Source organism: Marmota flaviventris, chromosome 1 (genome assembly GCF_047511675.1).
Source record: "Marmota flaviventris isolate mMarFla1 chromosome 1, mMarFla1.hap1, whole genome shotgun sequence".
NCBI classification, from domain to species: Eukaryota; Metazoa; Chordata; class Mammalia; order Rodentia; family Sciuridae; genus Marmota; species Marmota flaviventris.
The window spans coordinates 5,456,373-5,474,282 of NC_092498.1; the positions used below are offsets into that span (position 1 = coordinate 5,456,373).

The 17,910-nt window shown below is 36.9% G+C and overlaps 1 protein-coding gene across 12 annotated transcripts in view; it reads left to right on the plus strand.

Moving 5' to 3' along the window:
- The window catches only part of Kmt2c (lysine methyltransferase 2C), a 266,426-nt gene that overhangs the window by 204,362 nt on the left and 44,154 nt on the right, over positions 1-17,910 (plus strand). For 9 of the 12 annotated variants that reach the window (XM_071610717.1, XM_071610726.1, XM_071610727.1 and 6 more), the window contains 10 exons: positions 26-145; positions 3,015-3,145; positions 5,841-6,021; positions 10,067-10,171; positions 10,494-10,541; positions 11,591-11,761; positions 11,898-11,930; positions 12,022-12,141; positions 17,003-17,135; positions 17,372-17,586. In XM_071610717.1, the coding sequence (XP_071466818.1) occupies positions 26-145; positions 3,015-3,145; positions 5,841-6,021; positions 10,067-10,171; positions 10,494-10,541; positions 11,591-11,761; positions 11,898-11,930; positions 12,022-12,141; positions 17,003-17,135; positions 17,372-17,586 (1,257 nt within the window). The remainder of the gene's footprint in view (positions 1-25; positions 146-3,014; positions 3,146-5,840; positions 6,022-10,066; positions 10,172-10,493; positions 10,542-11,590; positions 11,762-11,897; positions 11,931-12,021; positions 12,142-17,002; positions 17,136-17,371; positions 17,587-17,910) is intronic. The other 3 variants (XM_071610729.1, XM_071610731.1, XM_071610749.1) reach the window with 3 other exon arrangements.

Consider the following 17,910-nt stretch of genomic DNA (forward strand, 5'->3'; position numbering starts at 1 on the left):
CTTACCCAGTTTCTTTTTTGGATAGGCATTGGTGGATTCATGGTACGGCAAAGAAGTCGAACTGGGCAAGGAAAAACCAAAAGATCCGTGATCAGAAAAGATTCATCAGGCTCTATTTCTGAGCAGTTACCTAGCAGAGATGATGGTATGTTACTGATTTTGTTTGATATAACCCCCTAAGTCTTGGTATTTCTATTAGAACCGTTTTAAATAATGCTACCATCATGATCTTATTGCCTTTTACTGATAAAAGGGTTTGAGTGCCTGTGGATTTCAGACTTAGTATATAGTAGTCAAGTTTGATAAGGAAATGGTTTAAATTCAATAAACTTTATTCCTTTGAGTAATTTTTTTTTAACCCTCTTTTTCTTTTGGTGCTAGGGATTAAACCCAGGGCTTTATGCTCGCTATGTATACATATTACCCTGAGCTACCAGTCCCTTGTAAATTTTTTTTAAGCACCCCTCCCCATATTAAATATATTTCCTGTATTAAATATAAACTGCAGGGACTGAGAATCAGTTGGTTAAACTGATCTGGTAACCTCAGCAGAGGCCTTCCTTTGCCTGCCTTAAGTACTTTACATATAACTTGAAACTTGTAGGCTATTTAATAGAAAATGATGGGGGTACCCCAACAACTCTTAACCAACTTGTAGTATTTTATAAACCCATCTTTTCAGTGAACATTCTGTCATCCTTACTCAGCATTTCAGAGATAGCTAAATCATTGCTTAAGCCACAACTTTGTCAGTCAGGAGTACACTGCTGTTTTCTCACTCTGTGAAGTGGTTCTGATGCAGACATCATTATCTGCATGCTATGGTATGTATGACTGCATGTTTTGAAATGTTTAATGTATGATGCAAGAATACTGGAGGAGCTTTCAGCATGTCCTCTAGGGCTTTGACCTCAGGTGAATTAATATACTGCCATTTTCAGGAGGCTCTGGGATGGTTTTCAGTAAATTTCCAATATGGCTTTAATAAGCCCTGATTAAGGAAGCCGATGTGTTCATTAAAACTTCTTAGTTTTCCATGTCTTCTGTACTCCAGATAATTTCTTAAGATTCGCGTTTTTAGTTATGTATTTTCGACTGTATCTAATAAAAACTTACATATTGAGTTTTTTTATTTTTATATGCAATTTTTTTCTGAATTGCCTTTTTTATATTTTAGTACTTGAGTTTCTTTTTAAAGCTTCTACTTTATGTGTCTTTTAATCTTTCATGTAATTATCTGTTTTAAAATATAAAATTTCTGAAGCCTTTACATGTCTGATTCTATTCTTTATATCTGTTGTCTCTATTAGTGTCTCATTTCATTGTAGAGAGACATATATATATATATATATTTGCTTAATTACTTCCTGTAAACTTTGGGGGCATTCTCTGAACTCTTTTAAGAAAATTGAGGGTGTGCTCTTCCAGACATTTGCCTTTGTTACTTGCGGGAACATGGGGTTACATTATTATTACTTCAGGGCCACTTTAAGCTACATGCTTAGTTTGAAGTATTTCTGTTCAATCATGTTTTATAAATTGAGGAGTTTTACACATTGGGGCTGTATTGCGTTTGTGAACTATCAGGGAAGAGTTTTATTTTTTGCCTTTGGGCTGAGCACCAAATTCTGTGACACAATGACAAGTAGTTTTCTTTGCTGTTGGTATTGGGGCGCTGGAGATGGGTGGTGGTTTGGGTGAGCAGGCTGTATTTCTTGTTTGATATGCCCTGTGTCAGCCAACTTTCTATTACTGTGACAAAATACCTGAAAAAAATCAATCAAAAGGAGGACGGGATTTATTTTGGTTCAGAGTTTTGGAGATTTCAGCCCATGGTTAGCTGGTCCTGTTGATTTGAGTCCAGGATGAGGAAGCATATTATGGCAGGGACATGTGGCAAAGGTTGCTGCACACCTCCTGGCAGTGGGGAGAGAGAAAATCCAGAGGCTTCACTTCTCAGTGGTTCCACCACCTCCTGAGAACTCCAGGGCTGGTGATCAGGCTTTGTACACAGGCATTTGAGAGACATGCAAGATCCAAATAGTTAGGCCCCAATAATGGAGTCTGTCACCATTCCACTTCTCTCAAGGCAACCCCAGTTACTCTTTTTACCTTGGAGAGCACCCTTAACCTTCATCTTCTAGTCTGCATTCTGCTCTGAAAATTGGAGTTCTAGGTCACTGGATTTTAGCATTCAGAGTTTTACTTCTTTGCTTGCTTCTGTGGCTCCTTCTTTACCTTAACTTGTAGTCGGTATACATGTTAAAAGGTCATTTCTGAAAGAAATGTTTTTTATTTTCAGAAGAGTCAAGTCTGTAGTCCAGCCACAGAATCGCCCATGTTGGCTTTCAGAAGAGATGCCCCAAGCGCCCTGCCCTTAGCTGTGCCTGTCATTTGTGTGCTCATCTCTCTGCCCTGTGTGCTTCACTTGTTTCTCACAGTCCAGTGTGTTTTTCTGTTGCTATTTTCAGAATTTATGAATGAATGTTCATTGCATGAACATATTCGTTATCTATGAGCATATTTATAAATAGTAATGTTTTCACAATGTAAACCCCATTTACAGTGAATTTCTAAACTTGGAATTGGTGAATTAAAGAATACACATTTTTAAAAAGATTTTTGTTGCCGGTTTCCATTATATTTTACAAAAAATGTTATACCTACTCAGTTTCCTTTAGGGGAGTATATGAGAAGCTTTCCCCACATATTCATGAGCATTTCATTTTTTTTTTTTTTTAAGTCTGTACCAAAATGTTGTATTAAACAAACAAAAGTGCTTTGCCAGGAAATGGTGGTAATTAAGCAAGAATAGGAAACATAGTAGTACTAAATAGACATGAAATGGAATTTTTATGATGCTTAAAACTTACTAATAAACTTGCTTTGAGATCTTTTTGTGTCACAAAAGCTTGTTCATTTATGTGGAACTGTATATGTTGGTCAGCTGTAAAAGTTTCCTTGGGTTGAATTGTCTGAAATTTAAATGCGCATAAGTGTGACTCTTATTTCAGGCTGGAGTGAGCAGTTACCAGATGCTCTACTTGATGAATCTGTTTCTGTTGCTGAAAGCACTGAAAAAATAAAGAAGAGATACCGAAAAAGGAAAAATAAGCTTGAAGAAACATTCCCTGCCTACTTACAAGTAATATATTGCTTTACATTATATTATACAGCATTAGTTGAGGAAGTGTATTGAGCTTTTAAAAATAGACTTGTGGTTTTTGCTAGCGTTCTACTTTTTTTAATTTAATCATTACAAATGTCTTTCCAGGCCCCATAAGAATTAACATTTGCCCCCACCCCGACCCCCCGCCTTTTTTTTTTTTGCACTTTGGTACTTCACATAAATTTTTTTTTTCATCCCACCTGTTCACTTCTGAGCATTCTGTAAACCATAATAAGTCACTTTGGAATGGGAAAATCTGTCTTTTAAACCATTCACACACTTTATAATGTACCAAACCCAAGTCTTATTGACATTTCCCTTTGCAAATGCACACTGTGATAATTATGTTTATCCAACAAAAAAAAGTTTTTATCAGCAGACATCACAGCTTTAATAATTGTCTGCTACTTTTAGAGGCCTAGTAAGCAAAGATTCAAAGCCAAAGAGTTTCAAAATTCATACTAGAAAGATCTCTCTCAACAAGAAGGAATTATATTTGGTAAGTATAGACTGTAATAAAGGAAATCTTTCTAGTTCATCTTGTAAACATCAAGTCACAGAAGAATTCAAGAAGTTGTGCGTTATAGCCATCTACTCACCCTAGGGCTGGGATTAAACATCCAGCTCTATCACCAGTTAATTTCTAGATTCCTGAGCTTGTCATTCATCCTTCTGGACTTCTATTTCTTTGCACATAAAAAGTTAAACTGGAATAGACTGAGTGCCCACCTAAGTTCACTGTGTAAGACTGTCTACCTGATGTGTCCCTCCTGCAGAACAGTGACCTATGTAGATACTTGTGTGAGTTGTATTCATTTGTTAACCTTGATTTTTCCAGGTAGCCATTATAACTTGGTTTTAAAATATACTTTCTTTCACTTACGGTACAACTTGCTCAGTTTTCTTTTTTTAGTAACTAGACTACTAACATCCTAATGGCCATGTTCACATTAAAGAGTTCAACTATTAAAATCAGAGTCCTGAGTTTAAATATCACTGTGCTACTACTTAATTCAATTGATTTTGTTTATCACGTTTTTGCCCCAGTTTTCCCATCTGTAAAATCATGGCAATAGCAACCTCATAGAAATGGTCTGAGATCTTATAAGAATATGGATGTTGAGCACCTAACTCTTGCCTTACTTTTACATATCCTTAAGAAATGTTTTAGTTCCCTCTTTCCCTTTATGTCCCCCAATGCTTTGCACCTTTTTTTTTTTTCCCAAAACGGGATTTTTATTGATCAAGAAATAGACCCATTTTTCATTTGGCTCATCTTTACTTGTACCTCTATTCTTTCTTTATGCTCTTCAGCATTTTTCCTGGTGATAAAATATTGCTAGAAAAGAAATGGACCATTTCCATCCAGTGTTGGATGGAATATTGTGGATATTCATATATTTTTTTCATAGTGAAACACCTTGTTCATTTCAAAAGTATGAAAATTTCAAATCAGGTATACATATCATTACTCCACCAGACTTCACCCCCCAAATCCCTTTCAAAAGTTAGCATTGTTAACATTCTGCTGTATGTCCTTTTAGAACTTTTTTATAATTTATTTTTACTTTCTTATAATAGTCTCTGCATACTTTGCTGGATGCATCTTTCAGCTGTTCTCTGTGTAGTAATGTATTCTGGGGCTTTTCTTGATATCACTGTCTCTGCATACTTTTAAAAACTGTTATATAGTATGAGTACCTCTGATTTATTTAGTCATGTGCCTTCTGATGGACATCAAGGCTCTTTCCCTTTTGATATTATAGAAATGCTAAAGTGAATCCTTTTAAAAGTTAATGTGTGTTTGGCAATAGTGTGTCAAATGTTTAGAGCTACTGCAAAATCATTCTGTACAAAGGGTCCTTTTTCCAACAGGCCACATAATACAAAATAGACAAAGGGTTGGGTTTAAGCATATGAAAAAGGGTCCTGAGTGCTTCCTTTTGGTCTTCCATATTGATCTTTGAGAAGTTCTGGGGAGATCTGGAATTACCAGAAACCCAGCTGGAAGCACCAGCCACTAGATCAGGGGAAGTGTGTAGAGATGCAGAAGAGTTCATCTGGAGGAATAGAAAGCCAGAATAGCTGCAAGTGTTGCACACATGGTATGGTTAAAATGACTTCTAAAACCCTCTTTCAGATTTATAGTGTAAGTCTTCTGTGTGGCTATATGAATCAACATGAGGTTACTAAATCTACCTGAATGTGTGCATATTAAAACTGTAGATCAAAGTCTTATGCTATCCTTTGCAAGTAATCTGTAAATATTAATAATATTCATGAAGCTTTAGTGTTTCTTACAGTATGAATTAAGGTGCCGATAGTATTGTAAATCTGTCATCTTTTAAATTTAATTGCACCTTAATCTTCCAGAATTGAATTATTGTCTTGTCATTGCTAGAAACACATTTGATATAATTTTGTGTTCAAATTTGTATAATTTTATTTCCAGCAAAGCTACCAAAAAAAATCTTAATATAAGGGAATACTCCATGAAAGATTTTACAGAATTCTTCTTTGTTCTTTCTGTTTTTCTCTATTTTATTTCTGTATTGTTAAAAACAAAGCTTTTCTGTTATTTCTATTTCCTTGTCAAAAATGATGACAGAATAATGTTGTCTTTTTAGAATTTTACAATTAATCATTTTCTTATGTGCTTATCTTTGTCTAGGAAGCTTTCTTTGGAAAAGATCTTCTGGATACAAGTAGACAAAACAAGCTGAGTTTAGAAAATCTAGCAGAAGATGCAGCTCAGCTTTCCTATAAAACAAACATGAACACAGGTTTCTTGGATCCTTCCTTAGATCCACTACTTAGTTCATCCTCAGCTCCATCAAAACCTGGAACTCAGGGTATGTGGAATAATTAACAAGTGTTTTCTTTATATCCTGTGACATTTACTTTCTGTGTGATTACACTTCAGAAATGCTTTTATTTGGCCTCATACATTTTAAGAATCAACTTTATTAATGTATAATTCACATTTAGGAAATGCAGCTATTTTAAGTGGACAGTTTTATAAGATTGGCAAGTTAATTTACCTCTGTAACTGCCTTTGAAATTCAGAGTTGTGAAGGAAAATGTTTGGTTTACACTTTGCTGAGGACAATGTAAACCGGTATAATTTGGCTATAGTTGGTGAGCTATAAGTACATTCTTCAATTTAGGTAAGGTATATTTGTTTTAATTACATAGCCCAAAGATATTTGAAACAGAGGCAAACCAGAAAGAATGCCTCAGAGAGAAACTTGCTGATAGACCATGTTAATCCAGGAACATATATTGCCCACAGTCATGGGTTTCCCACCTCTGACAGGGTGGAGCCCGTATCTCTCTTGTGGGAATGAGATTCTCCCATGTCTTGTAGGATATTTAATAGCATCTCTGATCTGATGAGGTCATGACAGTCAAAAATGTCTCCAGATATTGCCTCACATAGGCAAAGCTGCCCCTGTTTGCAAGCCGTTGTTCTAGGTACAGAAAATATGGCAACTATGAAGAATCGCAGAAAGTGGCAGAACTTGGTATGCTTCAAAAGTAAGATTAATGTCAACAATGCTCTTGGAGTTCATTTGAATATATGTGTTGGGATCATAGTGGGGTTTTTTCCCCCCACTTAAATATTACCAATTATAATTTAATGTTTTTTTTTTTCCTGACAAGCTTCTTTTGCCATTGATTTACATTTGCTTTTCGTTAATTTTATAAATTCATTTTGAAAAACAATTTTAAGTCAGCTTTCCACTAGAAAAAAAATGACTTGTTATTAAGTAGTTATAGTTTTGTTAGCTTCGCATTGTTGTGTATTAAAATATAGCCAGTCCTCTGCAGCTGTTATTTTCATCACAGAGGACCAATTTAAGGGACTTGAGCACCTGATCCCCTGCAAATACTGAGGGATCACCTGTATAGACTTTTGTGTTGTGTTTGACTTAAATTAGAAGTAGTCTTACCTCCTCTTGTGTGCATATTCATGTCTGGTTTTCCTCACCATGGAGAATGAGTGGTGAACACACTGGACCAATGACAATGTCCATGGTCTTTCTTTACCCTTAGCAGATATTCAAAAAAAAAAACCTTTTGCATTAATTCTGTTATTTCATCTTTATCAATATGTTGTTTAAATAATGTATAATAAACTGAATGTGGGATTACACACATGTAATCCCAGCAACTTGAGAGGTTGAGGCAGAAGAATCCCAAGTTTGAGATCAGTGTCAGCATCTTAGAGAGACCCTGTACAAAATAGACTATAATGAAATACTTATGGGTCTTCAAATGATTTTTTTTTTTTAAACATATCATGACATGCCATTTAAGGACTTAAACAGAAGTTGTTGCACTTGAGTTTTATAAGGAAAAAGTGAAATTAGATGTAAAATGTTTTTGTTTTCTTTGGTTGCTGTGACCAAAATTAGTAGAGGGAAAGTTTATTTGGGGCTCACTCAGTCCATAGATGGCCAGCTCCATTGCTCTGTGTCCAAGGTAAGGTAGCACATCATGGAGGAAGGGTCCAGTGATGGGGTGGGAGGAGCTGCTTAACTCATGGCTAGGTTAAGAAGCAGAGAGAGGAAACCAGGATTGGGCTTCAGGGAAGAACAGCACTTCTAGGGCTTACCTTCAGTGACCCTCCTCTTTTAGTCACATCCCACCTGCCTACAGTTACCACCTGGGCTGCTCATTCAAACTAGATTGGACTGATTAGGTTACAGCTCTCACAAAACTGTTGAAGAAATAATGACTGTCTAGAAAGACCAAAACTTAGATGACTAGAATACCACCCATTTCAAAACCTAAATTTAATATTCTTTCCATTTGACCCAGCCTTTGCCTGTATAATGAAAAATTAACAAACTAGAGTTTTCTTTTTTTAATGTCATCTTGTCCAATGTAGCCCATTAAATTATTTTTAATGATTTGTTGATAAGATATAAAATCTTTTACTGTAGGTAGGTACAACATACTTTTTAAACAGCCTTTTAAAATTTAGTTATATAAATGTAGAATTTCATTACTTCAAGACAAAACAGAAAACTACAAATGACCCCTCAAAGGATTGTCCAGAATCTCTTTCTTGCAAATACACTGTTACCTAGATAGATTAATGTAATACTTTTATTTCTTTAAAATTGTTCTGAATATTTGGGTATACAAAACTTATTTTAGCTTGTTGCAATTTGAAAGTCTATGATGTTCTTTTTTTTGTTTTGAATTCTGTTTGAGAGGTGTATGTTTGTTTGTTTTTTTACTATAAAGAGAATTTTTTAATATTTATTTTTTAGTTTTCGGTGGACACAACATCTTTATTTTTATGTGGTGCTAAGGATCGAACCCAGTTCCCCGTGCATGCCAGGCAAGCACGCTACCATTTGAGCCACATCCCCAGCCCTGAGAGGTGCACCAGAACTGTGTGTGTTTCACAGTGGTTTCTGATCTGGAGGATTACATTTATGCCTCCCCACTTTTTTTTTTTTTTTTTCAAATGTTTATTTTTTAGATGTAGATGGACACAACACAATGCCTTTATTTTTTATGTGGTGCTGAGGATCGAACCCGGGTCGCGCCCGTTCTAGGCGAGCGTTCCACCGCTGAGCCACAATCCCAGCCCCTTGCCTCCCCACTTTTTATTGCTAAATAAAAACACCCTGGAGATGGATCAAAAATTTCAGATGTTCTTTAACTGAATAACAAATACAATTACTAAAGCTGGCCTAAATAAGAGTTCAAATATTTCCTATTTGATTAAGCCAAAAACACTTAGAATCCTCCTTGACTTTTCATTTTCTTAAATTCCACATCCTATCTGTCCCCAGTTTGTCTTCAAAATATATCCCAAAGCCAACACTTCTTCCTTCACCTTGTCACTGCAGCACAGACCACCCACTGAACCTGCAGCAGGACTCCACCCTTTTTGTATTGCTGACCCTTGCCCCACCCCTGTGTGCAGGGCAGCCCTCCAATAGCTTCCCCTGCACTATAGATAAAGCCCAGTCTTCACATGATCCACCAAACGGCATGATCTTGCACTAGCTGCTGCTTGTTTCCTCCCACTCTTTGCCTTTATTAACTTGAGCACAGGGGGCCTCCTGGGTCAACAGCCCCTCTCTGGCCAGGGCTGGTACAGCTATTTTCCTTGTGCTTGGCAAGTCTTCTACATCTTTGTGCATAGACTCCTTCATTTCCTTGGAGTCTGTGTTCAGTCCTCTCGCTGAACAGCTCTTCCCTGACTGCTGTTTCCACTGCAGCATCCCCACAGCTTATTTTGATCCTTTTTCTCATTACATGGCATCCTTTGCTTATTCTCTGATTCCCCGTGAGAAAGTGAGCCCTTTGAGGGCAGGTCCTTTGCTTTGTCCTTGCCTCTTGTTCCAGTGGTTGGAACAGTGCTAGATACGTAAACCCCTAGTCTGTTTCTGTTGGTACTGAAGGGGTGCTGGAATCAATGAATGAAGGAGCAGCTTATTGCTCCTTGGCTTATGCTTTGCAAGAAATTTTAAAATAATGAATTTGCCTTTCATGTTTTATTAACCTTTTTTTTCTAGATGTTATTTTTTTATAGACAACACTGCATAGTGAATTTTTTTGGCTTTGTTTCTTATAGCATTCTATCTCACTTTTATTGCCTACAGGTTTCAAATTTCATTTTGACAATACAGATCAGTCACAAAAAAAGACTAAATTTTTAATATTTTTGTTATTCAAAACTTGATGGCCTTTGGTATGAAAAATCCTTTACTTTAGAAGTAAAAATGGTCACTTTTTTGTCATTCTAGCACTTGCCTCAGCATCTGCTGTACTCCAGGTATTAGTAAATGCATACATTGGATAAATTAGGGCATTTTAGAGTTTAATTTCTAGGAAAACATTCAGATTTGAAAACTTGCTTCCTGGATTTAGGTTCTGCTGATGACCCTCTAGCTGATATCTCTGAAGTCTTAAACACAGATGATGACATTCTTGGAATGATCTCAGATGACCTAGCAAAGTCGGTTGATCGTTCAGGTATGTGTCCACACTGTTTGCCTGATTCCTGTCTTGACATGAGGTGTGTGTGGAGCCAGCCAGTCTTCAGCCTATTCCCAGAAACTCAGTGGATTTTGGTGGTTTTGTGTTTGGGCTCTGTCTGGGACCTGGCATTTACTTGGCCTGTCCTGGTTTTCCTGGTTTAAGGGTGCAGCAGGGCAATCTGTTGCCTTTCTGTTGTATCAGGTGCATGGCATGTTGCCTCACAGCCTTGCTGTGTCGGGCCTCTTCTTGTGTTTGCATTTCTTTCACTTCTTGCTCCTCTGGTAACCATCCATTTTATTTGGTTTGGGTCTTATAGGTCTTGATTTATGCACTTTCCAGGTTGACAACTCACCTTTTCCATTTGGTAAGAAACTGAGCAATGGATGACCGCTGACTAGAAGTAGTCTTCTCTTTGTAGTGGTTTCAGCTGAAACAGCCTGTAGGTGCATGCATATTTAGTCGTGCTAATTCATCACTAATCCACACTTGGCTTTTCCTTTTCTGTGTACAGCTAAAGCATAGTATAGCTATACTGTGCTTTGGATGACTTTCTTAGTAAAATTTTTTAAATGAATGGTTCTATTCTTATTGATATGTAATTTATAATATTACCCAAATGTTAAAGTTAGTTCTTCATGCAAGATCAGATGGGAGGAGACTAAATTTTTACTTTTAAAGAGTCTATTAGAAAGCATGAAAAAAATACATGAGAGACCACATTATTGTGACTGTTGCTGAAACTACTGATATGTATGAGCTGAGGGATGTTACAGTATTATTAACAATTTATTTTCAGAATATGACTACAGAATTTTAAAGATAATTTATGATTAAAACTATAAAGGATAATGTTTACTAAACATTAATAGGGAATTTAAAGCTTTCCTCTAATTGATGGTAAAACTTCTCTCTCCTGTTTCACATATTACATATAGTAATTGGACATTACATTTGATGCCACTATTTTCATGTTAAAGCAGTTATTTGTATAATGACTTCTAGATTCCTGGCTTAATATAGGGTTTAGTTTTGCAGAAATTATATCAAGTTAATATCAGATAAGTTCTTTTGTTCCTCAGGAGGTGTATTTACTTTGAATAAGACTACTTTGGGACTTGGGGTATTGCTCAGTGATAGAGTGCTTGCCTTGCATGCACAAGGCCCAGATTCCAGCCCCAGTATTGGAGAAAAAAAAAAAAAAATCAGGTGGTATCTAAGTTTACAGATATGTTGTACCTGATTTTTATTAATGGATTATGCAAATTGATACAAGAATTTCAATTAATTCAGAACTGTAGACTTCATGTATCTGCTTTAGTCTTACTATTCTTCAGGAATGCAGAACGGTAGTGCTGTACATTTTGTGTGAATATCCTGAAGTGACCTTTTAATTTGTTTACCTTGCTCTTTTAGATATTGGTCCTATTGCTGATGATCCTTCCTCTTTGCCTCAGCCAAGCATTGGTCAGAGTTCACGACCGTTAAGTGAGGAGCAGCTAGATGGAATCCTCAGTCCTGAGCTAGACAAAATGGTCACAGATGGTAAAATATTTGCCCTACATCTAGGCTTTCTAAAAGACATGAGTAAATATGACTTTCAAAGATTTCTGCATGCTTATGATTTGATTTCTATTTTCATAATTTCTGTATCATTTAAATGATGTTTTGTATCAGTTTAATGAATTAGAAGTTGTTAATATTTCTATTTCTTTTATCCTAGGAGCAATTCTTGGAAAGTTATATAAAATTCCAGGTATTTGTGCTCTGAATTTTCAGTTTATAAGAATGGCATTCCCCATCTACTGGTCTTTTAATCTTATTACTATTGTTACTTTGCCTCTTAGAGCTGGGAGGAAAGGATGTTGAGGACTTATTCACTGCGGTACTTAGCCCCGTGACCACTCAGCCAGCTCCATTACCACAGCCTCCCCCTGCACCACAGCTCTTGCCAGTACACAATCAGGGTATGTTACAGTTTGCACAAGGATGTTCTGTATCACAGGTACATGTGTATATGTGTGTGCATACATATAAGCAAATTTTGTCCTGTTTTTTAGTGACCACATATACAAATTGATACAAAACTCACCTCTGTTGTGATGGAAAAAATACTAACTTCTGTCCCATACCTCCCTCCCTCTATAAGTCTGCAGTTGGTTAGGTTTTGGGCTGTGGGGGAGGATGTGTATGGTTCCTGCCCTCTCTCCTTAACCCCTGCCCCAGCTCACTTTCACTCTGGTCATCCCCTACACAGTGGCTGTTCTGTTTGGAGGACCATACCCTACTGTCACCTGGCTGCCTTGTAACCAGTGGTCTGGTTTTGCCTGCACTGTCCTTTACTCAGAGGTTAGCCAGTCACATCTCCACCTCAGCTCATGCTTTTATAGCTATAGTGTGCAGCATGATTAGAAATGCCTGTCTGGATCAGTAAGGCTATACCTGTAAGTTGTAAGCGCTTTAAAGATCAAGATTAGGGTCCCATGACTTGCTCATCGCTGTAAACTCTCTCACAGAGCACGTGTTCAGTACAAGTTTTAGAGTAGATCAATGACCTTACTACAAGCCTGTGGACACTAAAATTTCCTGTGGTGTAGAAATTTGCCTATTTTTTGTTTGTTTGGTTTTTGTCAGTTTTCTTTGACCTATCTGTAACTAACCTGCAATATAACATAGGTTTAAGGCTTCATTTTCCTCCTCTTCTCAGAGAACTGAAATCTGATAGCCTAGAATGAAGATTTGCAGGAATAGATAGGGAGGAAGAGTGCCACAGGCATGAGAACCATTTCTTTAGAAAGGACCTTAGAATTCCACAGACAGGTGCAGTTTCGAAGTTTGAGCTTAAGAACATTTCTCTATTGTCAATGTTTCATGCCTATTTATGCTGAAATAATATGATACCTTTATAAAAAACTATTTTTTTATATAATTGATAAAACATGCAAATAACTTCCCTTTACTACCAATTTTATGTAAACATGAAAAATTCTGTAATTGAAAATGGAATTATATTTGAAAATGTTTCTAATTCTACTGGTTTATATCTACTAATATAAATCCTCCTTGATGTTTACTGGATTAAGCATGTGGTCACCATTGGGTAAAACCCCCACATGGCTCTTGCTTGCTGTAATTATTCCTATGTGATTTTATAATGGTTAGGAATTCTTCAGTACTTCTCAGCATATAAAAACTATTTTTCTTCATGTTTTCTGTAACTTAAAGTAGGTATTCTAGAGATCACATCAGTTTAAAGACATGTTCCTTAATGAAAGCTGTTAATTATTATGAAAATCACTTCATTTGAAGTACATTCTTGTTTTTAGAAAGGTTTTAAGGAGATGTATTTTTTTGGGGGTGGGGGCTAGCTTCTAATAGGCAATTTAAGAGGAATAATAAGGCTGCCTACCCTGACAAATGATAACCCTAATGATAATGATAACCCTTTTTGGTGTACACCTGGCTCATAGAAGAGTGTCATTCAAGAAGAGCCTCAAGAACCACTAAGATGCCAATGTTTATGTTTGAAAGAATAGTAGTTCTAATTTATGGGTAAAACATGATCAGGTTTTATAAGTGAGACACTTAAGTATTCAAGAAGGGCAGCTTTAACATTTCCCAGAGTGAAGGAAAGGGATAAATGGGCCGTGCTTTATTGGGCACAACTGAAGTATTGATAGCTGTGAAAGCAGGCAGAGGTGGGTTGCCTGTTTCCTCCAGGCTTCTGTGAGCCAATGTAATGCCAGTGTAATGAGACTGCTCAGTCACATGTTTTGGCAAAGTAGGATTGGTGCCAGTATTGGACAAAAACAGTTGTAGTAATGAGTTTATTGTGGTTGGGAGTAAGTTACAGTGTAAGTCTATGTCAAGTTATTGAAATGCTAACAAAAGAAAGGAATAGATACGAGAAAGTAAAGTTAGAATAAATAGAATTATGTTATTGTATGGATGTAAGGTGGAAGGAGAAGGGAGGAAATAAAATGAATTAAACTATACACAAGCCAAGCTGGCCTAGAGGATAATCATGCCCCAACCTGGAAACATGAGAAAGGAACATAAGGAGCATGTGTACTGTAGAAGGTAATGCAGTGCACTGGATTTAGTTTTAGACAGCTTTTAGTTTGGTAAATGTTTGACATTCACCTTGTTGTGTCTTACAGGCAGTTGCAGTTAGAGCTGTAGATGAAAGTGCTATAATCCCCCATGTAATCTTGCTAGCTGAAGTTGTGTGGGAAGGATGAGATTTTTTTTTTTTTTTCAGGGACTATATTGCCAATTGGTACAGAATATTGAGGAACTCTTCTTTTTAATTAAATTTAATGAAGTACTTGCTGAACTTACCTGATTTGTGTTAGGTATGCAATTCTATGATCCTTATCTTTCCCCATTTTGAGGAATAGGTGAAAATGGAAAAAAGTAGAGACTGAGACATTGAATGAGAGTATCTTAGAAATGGTGACAGTAGAGACAGGTTATAAAGTGCAGTGGGTGGATGAGTACAGTTCTTAAAAACTGTTGTCTTGGCAGACTGTGGAAGACTTGGTAGTGCTGGTGGAGTGACTCCAATAGGAGTGTTAAGAAAGCAAGGCAGAGTTCAGTGCATGGATGGTAATCCATGGGGTCAGAAAGTGGAGAGAGAAATTTTCAGGAAGACTGAGAGGTCCCTTTATGTAAAAGTGAAGTGAAGTAACTTTTCAAGTCTTACCATGAGTCATGCCTCAACAGTTTTACTTTTATAAACTAATGTTACTGGAGACCTAGGCCAGAGACCTGACTCAAGATCCTGGTGAATCAGGTTTGTCCACTCTTGCCAAGGTAATCAAATAAAAAAGTAATGATAAAAAGCAAGAAAGGAGCTATAATCAGTGCCTCTGTCCTGGGAAGTAGCTTGTCTTTGGATGTACTGACAGGAGCTCTCATGATTGTGTACGGAAGGGAAGCTGGATGTATGCATGGTCAAAAACTCCCGGTCACACTGTGGCCGGGCTGATCATTACCTCAGGATTAGTTAGGCAGGGCCTTATCTATGAAAAAGAAAGTTGCTGTTGCCTAGCGGGTAGTTTTAACTCATCACAAGAGATCGATCAGACCTTTTTTTCTTGGGATCCAGGGTAAGAAACTATGGGAGGGAAGTGACTCAGAGCAAAAGAGACAGATACAAATTGGAGGCAGATATGCCCAACTTTTCTGCTGCTTTTAGTTATCTCTTGGACATTTGCAGGCCCAATGAAGAGTTGGTGTTTTTAATAAAAGCAGCCTCTATGTCCTTGTTACACTAACAAAGTTGGTTAGGTGCAGTAGATTTGAAGAGGAAAAATGACCACCTCTTAGTTAAATTAATAATGAAAGAAAGATGCTTTGAATTTTACTTTTTTGTGCCCTTGAAACAAATTGTTTAACTCTCTTCTTTTTTTCTTAAATGAGGTACACATAATAACTATTTTATTGGGCTGTTATGAGGGTGTAAAGACACAATAGATGTAAAGCTTTTAGAATAGCTGCTGTTATTAGGGAAATAATAATGTGGTTGTAATAGGTAGTGCTGATGATTAGCCAGCTGCAGGACAGTGATTAACCTTTGGTTATCCTAATTATCAGAAAGGTATTTGTTATTTTTCATTAAATCCTCAGATTCCTTAATGGAACCAACTTCTTGCCAAAATTGAAAAGAGAAGTAGCTTTCTATTTTGAATAAAAAGCAGAAATCTTTACCTTGATTCCTTCTAGCAAACTGTATCATGGAACATTAGTCGTTGTGAAAGCCCTCTAGCATCCAGCTCTGGTGTGCAGTGGAATAAGCCCTGTTGTGAAGGTCCTGGAGACCGCCTCCAGCCCTGTCTGTGCTCGGCTTCCATCTCTGCCTGTGTGCACTAGAGCTGAGTTCACACTGAGAGCACATTGGGCTTTGGAACATCACGTACATGTACACATGTGAGCATTAGACTCTAGGTTTTTCTTTTATCTAATGTTACAGCAACGTGACCAGGCTGGGAGTTCTCTACCACCCCAAAGAATATCATGGTATTTGTGTCACTAGACAGTGAGGTGAGTCTCCTGTAATAGCTCCTCTTACATTCCACCAATTACAGGGGCCATATGTTAGAGTATGTTTCCACAGTTCATCATGTTTAATTGGCATGGCTCTTTTAAAAGTATGTGAAAAGTTTTTTTGTTTGTTGTTGTTGTGTTTTGTTTCATTGCTGGAAAACTGCCCCAGTAAGGACAATTATCTTATTTCCAATAGTTTAGACAAGTAGACCATCATAGTAAATATTGGAGATACACACTTGAGGAGGGTTGTGAAGAAACCCGGGATGGTCTCACAGTTTGCCTAATATCTATTTAGAAAAGAAATAATAATATGTTTAAAACTCACGAATGAACTGGAAGATTTAAAAATAGTTTTCAGGGCAGAACTGCAAATAATGAAAATTAAGGCAAAACTGCAATTTGTTTCTCTTGTAAAGTTAACATATACTAATAGTTACTGCCTCCCAGTACATAGATCATCTCAACCCATCAAACAGTAACCCCTTTTCATAAATACAATCCAGTTTTGCTTCAAACAAGTAGAGAAGAATTAAGATTCAAACCTAGGACTGTTGTACTTTGAAACGATTTTTAGTACACTATAATTAGGTGAATACAATTGTAGAGACCATATTTCAAAATGTTATAACCAAGTGACCCTTTAAAGAGTATTATACAGTATAATGTTGTGGGGGGAAACCTACTTTTAAGTAGAATTAAAATTTTTTATTTAGAAGTATTTCAGCTACTTGTTATTTGTGAATGATATGCAAACCGACTTTCCCCCCCTTTTTTAAGATGTGTTTTCACGGATGCCACTCATGAATGGCCTTATTGGACCCAGTCCTCATCTCCCACACAGTTCTTTGCCTCCTGGAAGTGGATTGGGAACTTTCTCTGCTATAGCACAATCCCCTTATGCTGATGCCAGGTACTTAAAAAGTCTTACATGCTATGGAGAATTAAATTATAGTCATTTTAATTGTATCTTAATTGACCTTTTTAAATGCTTGTGTGTGATATTGGTGTATGTGGATTTTGCCAGAAATCATCAAACACATTACTTTTAGCTATTTTGTAATAAATCTTAATTGAAAGTGGTACTGGAGCCTGGAATCAGGAAGTTATTCTTGTTTATGAAGTGAAGGTGTTTATTTTTTTCACCAGGGATAAAAATCCAGCATTTAATCCAATAGCAAGTGATCCTAACAGCTCTTGGACACCATCAGCTCCCCCTGTGGAGGGAGAAAATGACACAATGTCGAATGCCCAGAGGAGTACACTTAAGTGGGAGAAAGAGGAAGCTCTGGGTGAAATGGCAACAGTGGCACCAGTTCTCTACACAAATATTAACTTCCCCAATTTAAAGGAAGAATTCCCTGGTGAGTCACGGACCATTTCTGCCCATTTATTCACCTACATTTTCAAGTATAAGGGTTTCTTCTACAGATGGGAAGCCCCTGCATCTTCACTGCGGTTCATCAGTCTGACTGTCCACAGTATAACGATTCTCTAGATATCTAGGAATGCTTTTGCTTTTTCTTAGTTCCGCGCATTACATTCATTTGCATATTTTCAAACCTTTGTTTCAAGTACTGAAATTATCAGTTTTCTAGTGCCTTGCAGTACATGCACAAGTCCATATTGTGCAATTCTAAACCAAAAATTTTCTTGGAACGGGAAGTATCCTATAATTCCTAATATTA